The following is a 10,231-nucleotide window of genomic DNA, read 5'->3' as shown; positions in this document are numbered from 1 at the left end:
TCTTTTACTTATTTCTTTAGTACTTTCCAAACTATAGCAACTAGAGAATATCTATTTCCTCTAAAGAAATAAACTACTACTTTCTATGAACACTTAAAAACACTTCTTGGGTCAGATATACAACAGATAGGGTGTTTGCCAGGCACGTGGTCACGATTTGATTGACAGCACATGTGGTCCCATGAGGAAAACCAGAAGTGATCCCTGAGTGAGCCAGTAATAAGACCTCAGCACCACTGGGTGTAGCCCCAAACTAACAAAATTACCTGTTAAAAAAATGAAACTTGGGTTTCACTGGGAAATTTACATAAGATGAATTTTTAACCATAGGCTTCCAACACCATCCCTCTCCTCCACAAATCCCCAATCTAGACTTCCCATTGTTATGGGGGCAATTATAAAAATAGAAGGAGCACAATCAGTGTTGGAACTAAGGTATGCTCCCACTGTTGGCACCAAATGGCTGTAAGGTGATTGAAGGTGCAGTCCATGTCCTCTGGTGGAATACAGATCTGTGTAAGTACATAGGACAGTACAAGTATTCACCTACTAAATAAACTGAACTCATAGAGGAAAGGTGCACACGGAACTAAGGTGTTCTTATAAGCAACAGGAAGCAATCCTACACTGAGAAGCAAAGGGGGGAGAAATGGGGAAATAGTAGGCCAGAAAGGGTTCACACCTGGCTGCCACAAGTGATTAAAGAGAGATGTAGCTCAGTGGTAAGAACACTTGCCTTGCATATGTGAGGTGCTGGATTTTGATCTCCCAGTACTACTTTCCTGGAACGGGGAAAAACCCAAGGAATTCTTTCAGCAGTGGATGCGAACTCTTCTTTGATGCCACATCAATTATTTCTGAACCTCAGACTTCTCAGTCTCAGTAAAAATTAAAGGCACACTGCAAATTACTTGCTTTGAAATTTAGAAACAAATTTTATTTAAGATCTGAAATACAATTCCTAAAATATCAACTTCTCCAGAAAACCGTGGCTACACAATAATGCATTGCCTCTATCATATTAGAACGTGCATTAGACTCAAATACAAAAACCAAGAAACAAATCACCATCCTTTAACAACTTGAGCAAAGATAGAATGCCTAAAGAACAACAAAGATGAATTTGCAGAGGATGGGCTGTTTTACTTCAAGCACCATAAAAAAAAAAGAGCACAAATGCATGGGTTTTCAGGTATATACATTAACTTGAACCTTTGGCACTAGGAATCAGGGCATTTTGTCACGTAGTAGCATTAACACATATTAGAAAACTGTGTAGTGTCAAAGGGATAGAACCACCAGCACTCAAGCAATGTTGTTTACTAGGCAATACAATGTTCTACTGAATGTTTCTTTGTCTAATTACTGCGTACACTGGTAGCAAATTTGAAATGAGAAAGGAATTTGCACTCTTCTTATTTTCTGTTTTAAACAAAACAGAAAAACTGAAACATAAGCCCTGTTATACATTAACGATTTCAAAGGACATCAATTATACAAGAAAAAGACTAGGAACAAGAGTGTTTACAGATACCAGACATAATGGTGAGTGGTCAGTAGACCCTCACAGGGCTCTGCGGTGGTACTCAGCAGTAGCCACCTTGTAATCACTGGCAGTAAACAGAGACCCAGCATTCTTGGACAGATACTTTAAGAAATCATGCAAATAGCCCAACAGTAATGCAAGGCTCTTCTCATCAAGGGGCGTATATGCCAGCATTGCTCCAATTCTCACAAATAATCTCAGCAGGTGAGGTGCTCCATAAATCTGGGACATTGGAGCATCAGGATGAGCCAAGAGAATTTCAGCATACTGGGGCCTCTCAAATTTGTAGAGCAGCTGAGTGCCCAACATCACATTGAAATACTCTTTTATCCCTCCCACAACTTCATTAACAGCATATTCTTTATTATCAACATTTCCCTGTGAACGCTTGCAATCTGCATACTCTTCCAGAATGGCATCCACATTTTTCTTAGCAGGGAGTTGGAACAGCTGCTTCTGCCTGGTAATCAAGTCCCAGTCCTCAACAAGCCATGGCTTCAATTCTTCAGGAATCTTCACTTTAACTTCCACTCGGTTCTTGAATACTTCCTCGCTCTCAACAGTGGGGTCAGCCCGTGCCCTCTTCTTCCGCGGGGGCTGAGGTGCTTCACTGGTACTGCCACCTTCCCCACCGTTGCCAGGAGCCTTCTGCTTGTTCTTTCTGGTCTTCCTCACTGATCCCGAAGGGGGGTTCTCTGCAGAGCGACCTCCCCATCTGCCTGGGAGAGCTGGATCAAGGTTCTTCGGCTGTTGGCCAGCTGTCTTCTTTCCAGAAGAGGCCCCTCTCATCTTACTTCTCTGCATGTTGCTTCTAGTTGGCTTTTTAAAGTTGTCTTCTTCTGCAGATTGTTGTCCACGAGGCTGAGAACCCTGCTTTCTGGAACTCATTCAACCCTGTTTTTATTCCAACCACTGTAATACATAAAGTATTTTAAAGTATTTTACTTGGTTGCTTTCTTTGGTGGTCTTTAAAACACACTTCTTAAAGGTCTACCAAAGAAAACGACATGCCACTCTCTTGGAATCTGAATTTAAATCCTATCTAAGGATAATCTCTAAGTGACTTTCTATTCCCCCCTTTCATCCACACACTTCCCATTACTTTCTCTCCACCATCTATCCTCAGACCTGGCCACAAATCAGTTTTTAATATCACTCAAAAAAGTATACTTTAGATAAACTATGAAGTACTGAAGTCGATATCCAGACCCTTTGAACATAAAACTGGTGAGATGAAGTAAGAAATATTAATTTGACTGAAGTAAAAGAGTTATCAGTAAAGGTTCACGAGTACATTTATTCTAGTAACCCTGAATGGGAGAGATAACATAATCAAGAGAAGACTGTATCAAGAGGAGCCGAATTAGAAGAAAATTCAGTATTGGACTTATATGTGAGGTGTGCAGTTAAATAATGACTTTCAAAGATAGGGTGAGAAGTTAGAGCCAGGAATCCCCTTAGAGCTAGTAATGGGCACTGTAAAATGCAGCAGAGAGGCTACAAAGGTGAACATAATTTGACAGATTAGGTAATTCCTTTAACTTACATAATTATTTTCTTTCCCTTCCAAGAACTCCTAGTTTTCGCAGATGGGATCCTACAGATCTTCCCAGATGTTCTAGGAGGATGAGGTGGGAGAGAAAACCTAGAAAGTAAAGCAGGTATCGGCAAAGATAAACTTAAATGAAATACAAAAAAATAAAAATAACAAGCACAATAAGATCAAATAAATTTAAGTATGTAAGCAACTTAGAATTTATAACAAAATCATAATTTACAACCATATCAGAGAAAATACATAGTTTCCATATTCAATTTCAGGTTCTAACACTGTTTACTGGCTTAGTATTTATTATCTACTCTGCCCCTATTAGGTTTCTTCATCTCAATACCATACAGACAGACCCCCAATTTCATCAATCTCCACAAACTATTCTACTCCACATCTTCCATTTCTAATCCCACATAAAACTGACATTAGTGCCCCAAGATTGTTTTATTTAACTGTTTCATGTGTTAGTTTCACATATGCAACTCTGCCTTTAGTTTTTATTTACCCCAGGACCCGTGTTAGCTCTATCTTCCATCTTTTGTAGCAGCACTTATGGCCCTGATGAATATAGAATAGCCCTATCAAAGCAGGTAAGTGAGTCAACACAGGGAGAAAATGGAGGCACAATTTAGGAAGCTACTATAAGCTTTAGGGTAAGCCATTCTGAGAAAACACATTTGCATGCACACCATAATTTCCTATCTTTAATTCCAGTGTAAAAGCCTACTGTGAATTGAGCTCATGCTAGACATCAATGTGTATTTCTTAACTTTCACTCAGGAAAAATGAAAATTGCCTACATTAAGAATTCCAGGAGAGTATGCAGGCCTAGAAATTTGCTTAGTAAAATTACTTCCTTCCAAAGTTATACCAATTATTACATGTATTTACTACAACTTCTGTGGGGCTGGAGCGATAGCAGAGCGGGTAGGGTGTTAGCCTTGTATAAGGCTGACCTGGGTTCAAGCTCCCCGTGGCATATTCGATATGCCAAAAACAGTAACAAGTCTCACAATGGAGAAGTTACTGGTGCCCGCCTGAGCAAATCGATGAACAAGGGGAGGACAGTGCTACAGTGCTATGTACCACACCTTATATTCAGTCAGTACCACTACACTCATTTTACGAATGTGCATGTGGGGAGTGGGAGAAAGAAAAGGGGGTCTTTGAGCTACCACATGACACCATGCAGGTGTTGGGGACCCAGGGTGGTCACATTTAAGGAAAGCACCTTAACATGTACTATCTCTCCTGCTGCTGGCTACCCTTCTATTTTAATAAGCAGGTTCGCTTCACAGGCTATTATTTTAAAATTATGCACTTTTTCCATTGATATCCACGAGCTATTAATGACATTTAAAATTTATTAAGAATATATTTGTATTGTATATAAAACGTATTTTATGTATCATTTAAAATATATTTTGTCTATCCACTCAAGTTATAAATGACATTTAAAATGTATAGCACAGCGGGTAGGGCAAACGCTTTTTTTTTTTGCCTTGCACACGGCCGACCCGGGTTCGACTCCCAGCATCCCATATGGTCCTGAGCACCACCAGGAGTAACTCCTGAGTGCAGAGCCAGGAGTAACCCCTGTGCATCGCCAGGTGTGACCCAAAAAGCAAATAAATTTTTTGAGCCACGCCCACCATATGGGGTGCTGGGGATCAATCCCAGGTTAGCTGATGCAAGGCAAATGCTCTACCTGCTCTACCATTACTCCAGCCACATGACACATTTTTCAAAGATCTACATCTGTGTTGAGCTTCTCACATTGGCTCTTTACTTTTTTTGGGGGGGGGGGGGGGGAAGAGCCTCCAAAGCAGCTCTCAGGAGGTGTAGATGGTTCAATGTGAGGACCTGGAACAGCTTAGTCCCCTGCAGTGCCAGGGGCTACCAGGACCACTCAGGCACCCCAGGGATCCAAACATGGGTCCTAGCATATCCAAACCATACCCAAATACTAAGCTGTTTCCTAGTCCTGTTAAGTCCTGTTCAAGTTTTAATGATAAAACATTATCTGGTTTTGGGGCCACACTTGTTGGTGTTCAGGGTTTATGCCTGGTGCTACCAAGGAATGAACCAGGGCCTGCTGCATGCAAGAAGTGCCATAATCTACCTCTCTGGCTCCAACATATTTTTAATGGATTTGTTGTTTAAATGCAGGCCTCCCAGTTTGTGCTCTAACCACTGAGCTATTTTCCTTAAGCTATATACTATATATTTTCTCCCAAATAATTTTGCGGCACCACTATTATTTCCTTTATGTACCTAGGAATACTCAAATAAAAAGGATACATAGGGCCACACCTGGCTGTGCTGAGAGCTTACTCTTAGCTGTGCTCAGGATACTACCACATATGGTGCTAGGGACTGAACCTGGATCGGCCAAATGCAAGGCAAGTGCCTTATCCCCTATACTATTTCGCTGGCACCAAGATGTAATCATTCTTGAGGGTATGGAGTCAATTCAAAGGGCTGGAGCACATACTTTGAATCTGGAGGCATTGAGGTTTGATCTCTGGACGCTGCTTCCCCCAGTAGGTGGTACAGTCGACCCCCACCCCCAATTAAATAAACCAAACACGCCAAATCAAAGATGTAAACATTCCTGAATACCCCACACCCCCTCCTCAATTCCAGATCGAGTGTGCATGTTTCAAAATTTTATGTACATTCACACAAATGAAATATGTAGCATAAATTTCAATGTTGTGTTGGCAAACTTAAGATACCCACAGCTCCATGTTTTTTTCTTTATCAAAGGAGGCTCGAGTCTGAACATTTTGTTACTGGTATATACCAAAATTGAACCAGTCCCATATACTGAACACTTTATATGGTTTATATATAATTATATATGTGTCTAATCTGAAGAATATCCTCAAATAATGTCAAAGAAATTAACTCAATCACAATTTTGACAATACAGGCAAATTCAATTAGTGAAGAACCTATTTAATTTATACTCCTGGGAAAATAATTTTATTCAGCCTTTAACACGATCTTAATTGTCTTTAAACATTTGGTTATCTTGTATTCTTAAAAGTTTTATTCTATATATTATTCCTTTTTTTCTTATGGATTCTATCGCTTTTCCCCCGAACTATTTATTTATAGTAAATACCAAGTATTTCTGTATGCTGAATTTTCATTCCAAATTGTCAGTTTCTTTGTGTAAACATATATTAATGTGTACTTTCTTGTTATAAACATATTGTGTCCATTTTCCTTTTAAAATATGTCATGCCTAGAGAAAATGATTGCAAATCATCTGCATATCTTGGTATTGTATTGCTATCCAACAATTAATTTCCCCTAACATTAAATATTGAACAGCTTACCTTTACCACCACTTATCTGAAATGCTTGCTCTTCTACATCTTTAATCTTAACCTCTCTTAATTAGACATATAGGTCTGTTAAGGTACTTTCCTCCCAATGAACTAGAATTATTTAATTTTCAGAGGTATCACTGTTTATAGGCAATCTGATTTAAGTGGGTTCCAAGGATGTTTGATGCAGCATTACTTGAATAAAGCTGCCAAGCTCAAGGATTTATCAATGATTTCACAAAATTAAGTATCAGATACCCATAATACGGGCTTTCATAGGCAAAAGGACTACTGCCATAAAAGGAAGCAAATGATGGTACGAATGAACAAGATATTTTAAATAACATGTTGTAAAGCGATACTTTTAGGGTGACATTCGTATAAAAACTCCTCAGGATCTCAATAAAATAAAAAAAACCTATCACAATATTAAATATTTAATCATATACATTTTGCAGACAGGTACATATTTAGAGCTCTTAAGGAAGTAGGTTCACTAATAGTGGTTAAATCTGAGGGATGTCAAGATATTTGGGAGTGTTAAAGGAAACCTGAGGCCAATCTGCATTATTTAAAATTTACATTACAAGGAAAATATATTCAGTATCAATTATGTGACTAAAATTTGGGGGATGTTGGGGGTGGGTTTTGGGACATTAACAGCAGTGTTAGGGGAGACTGATTTACACCACGTGATGCTGGGTATAGAAGCAAGGTCGGTCACTTGCAGGGCAAGTGCCTTAAACCATGTGACTAAAAATAGTTATATTAAATTACATTTATTTAAGATTCAGGTTGCTTTTCTGATCTATTCATATTCATAGATCTCACATGTATGAGAACCTAATTATCACTGTATATCATATACTGAGTAGGCATACCAGTCAGACCAGTTTTTCTGTTTCTAGGTTCTGACCATCTCAGAGGCCTAAAGTAAGGGCCCTTTCCTCAGGATTTCTCTCTTCAGGTCACCTTGGTCTTCTTTAAGTCCAAGAGCCCTCATTTCCTTCCCTTTATCATTCACGAATGTCCTCCTGTAAAAGGGTTTTTGTTCCTAAATGTCCTCTTAATCTCTTCCACAAAGGCAGTGCCCTTCTTAGCAAATGGGCTTTCTATTGGGGGAAAATAATTCAGAACATGCAGTGACTTCCCAAGAAAACCAAACTGTTACAAAACCTTCTTCATCTTGTGATGGGGTCATTCAGGCCTGCAGATTCCAAATGTTAACATCTTTTGTGTGTCAAAAGTGTATATAAATAATATCTACAGCTTGCTGGAATAAACATTTAAATATACACAGCAGTTATATTTATATCAATTTCTCTGGATCCCAGAGCATTTTATATTTAACAGAAAATTTGAGTCAAAGGCTGAATTTTTTTCAAAAGCTGTTAGTAGACTGATTATGACACAATTCTCTAGCTGAAACTCATAGCTTCTGGAAATCCCCTCATATAATCAATATATGCAAAACCTTCTTAGAATAAGCTAGAAGTCATAACTAACTTCAGAATCAGTTCTAGTAGTAACTGCTACTTCTGGAAAAAAAACCCAGAAGAAAAACCAACAGTATTAACATTTTTACAATTCCAAAGAGAGAAATCTATTGCACTTAGAAGTGTGTATGTGTAAAAACAGGCTGTACCAGAAGGAAAAATAGAGCCATAATTATTTTTAAAGTTACATGTGCTAAGTACAGCCCTAGCACTTCACATTCCTAACCCTTCTTTTTAAATTCTAAGAAGTGGGAACTATTTATTTATTTTATATACTAGAAAATTTAGGGTCAAAATGGTTTAAAAGTCTTGACCAGGATGAAACAGTAAATGGCAGACAGCATTTAAATTCGGTACTGCTCTTAACCACTAGAAATGCTACGTATGCTATGTTACAAAGAAAAAACGTATATTGATTTTATGTGTGGTAATTATAGGAGACCAATTGTGGTATCTTTTTGCTCCAGAAACATCAGATTTAACAGTCCCGTGTCAGGCATTTTCTATACTACAAGCATATTTTTCTCTTCTTTTTTGCTTTTTTTTCCCCCAAAAGATGTTTTGCTCAGATGGGCACAATATTACCTCCAAAATAGTCTTTGGAGGGCTAGGTTATGTGGAATTACCTTGAAAACTTAGGCCGGGAGAAAAGAGAAACTTACCCAAAATTTCTGTAACCAGAGATGGTTCTGCAATCAGGATCAGATGTTCTGATCCTTAGCACACAACAAACTGAGCTTTTCTGATAGCCTAGAAGGTCATACAAGGAGAAAGGAAAGGATACAAAAAGATATGAGATGTTTTTTTCTCCTCCCTTAACCAAAGCATTTTATCAAGCACAAAGGACAGCAAAGCTGATAAATAATGTACAAGTGTTCTTTTTTCTATTTCTAATTTTTCTTACTTTGAAAATGTATCCTAATTTTTGACAAAGTAATCTTTTTACTTTTTGTTAGGAATAATTTTAAATAAATGAAAATGCAGAGGAAATAATACACCTACACGAATCCATCATCTAGCTTCAACAATTACCAACTGAAGGCCATCTTGTTTCATCTGTAACCCCACCCACTGCTCCCCCCCACTCCCGATTTAAGATCACGCAATAACTGATTTTCTGCATTTTATAACGGGAAATTTGGAATTTATTTTATGTAGTTTATTACATACCAAAAAACATAATAATGTAAGGCATCCATATGCCTATAACTTAGGTTTAATGATTATTAATTTAGGATCAATTCTGTTTCATCTATCTACCCCTCCCCATTTCTCACCCGCTGAAATTATTTAGACGCAAATCCTACTTAAAAGCGAATTTTGAAGTCAACCCCATGCATTTTATGATTTAATTTCTAAATAATTTCACATACGTCGCCACAAAACGAGATTTACAAACCACAGTACCAATACTACGTCAAAGAAAAACTCCACGCCAATTCCTTCTAAAATACATAATCCGTTTTCAAATTTTCCCGATGCATCTTGCACCATATTTTTTTGTCGGCGTTCACGCTTTAGGATCGAAACACGGCCTAGTACTCATCGCGTGTGGTTCATCTCCAGCTCGCTCCCGTTCTCAATAACCCCCCTTTTTAAACTTTTCAATATGGAAAATTCCAAATCACCGCTATTTTTCGTAAATTTCTAAACAACGAATTATTTGATCGGCGAAGACTTATACGCCTTCCTTATATCCCTAATTTCTTCTCAAAAAGTTGAAAGGCAGGAAAAGAACCGTAACGAGGCATCAGCATAATTTTAATTTTCTCTCGATTCTCTAACGCCGTTTCCCCCGCCCCCATCCCCCCCCCCGCAAGAGCTAGTAGCTTTGGGAATCAGGATTCGCCTCAAGAGCCTCATACGCACTAATAATATACAGCATACGCATTTGAAGCACACGTCTCCGAGGTAGATACTATTATTATCACCATTTTACAAACATGGAAACCGACACACTGAGAGAACAGGAGCCAGCCCAAGCTGGGCGTTGGCGAACACCAATTTCAATCAAGCCTTGCCCGACTATAGAGATGTTAATTAATTAATATTGCCTATAAACACCACGAAAGGAGAAAAACGCCAACCCTTTTTCCCCACCCCCACCCCGAAACCTGAAACGAGAATCCAGTTCTTCCCAGCGGCCGACGTGTGTTCACTGCCGTCCCTCCAACCGCCATAGTAAAGCCAGGTTTCTCTGGCAACTGATATCCATAGGCAGACACGTCACCTGGGAGGCGGGATTATGCCCTTTAGCCAATCAGAATCGTCTTACCTAAGGTTTAGAATGTTCCATTAC

At 38.7% G+C, this 10,231-nt stretch overlaps 1 protein-coding gene across 1 annotated transcript; it reads right to left on the bottom strand.

The window, feature by feature from the left end:
• Nucleotides 1-911: 911 nt before the first annotated feature.
• On the bottom strand, nt 912-10,172 carry MORF4L2 (mortality factor 4 like 2). The gene is made up of 4 exons (XM_056125768.1): nt 10,047-10,172; nt 8,597-8,682; nt 3,093-3,192; nt 912-2,458 (listed from the first exon to the last, which is right to left on the bottom strand). Exon 4 carries the CDS (start codon nt 2,432-2,434, stop codon nt 1,565-1,567), a length of 870 nt encoding a protein of 289 aa, XP_055981743.1. The 5' UTR covers nt 2,435-2,458; nt 3,093-3,192; nt 8,597-8,682; nt 10,047-10,172; the 3' UTR covers nt 912-1,564.
• Nucleotides 10,173-10,231: the final 59 nt, after the last annotated feature.

The sequence above is a fragment of the Sorex fumeus genome, unplaced genomic scaffold (genome assembly GCF_029834395.1).
Source record: "Sorex fumeus unplaced genomic scaffold, SorFum_2.1 ptg000058l, whole genome shotgun sequence".
Classification (NCBI taxonomy): Eukaryota; Metazoa; Chordata; class Mammalia; order Eulipotyphla; family Soricidae; genus Sorex; species Sorex fumeus.
This window is presented reverse-complemented; position numbering and strand designations above follow the sequence as displayed.

Bases quoted from the DNA above. Each gene is read 5' to 3' on its own strand.
- MORF4L2 (XM_056125768.1), bottom strand. From the start codon at position 2,434: ATGAGTTCCAGAAAGCAGGGTTCTCAGCCTCGTGGACAACAATCTGCA.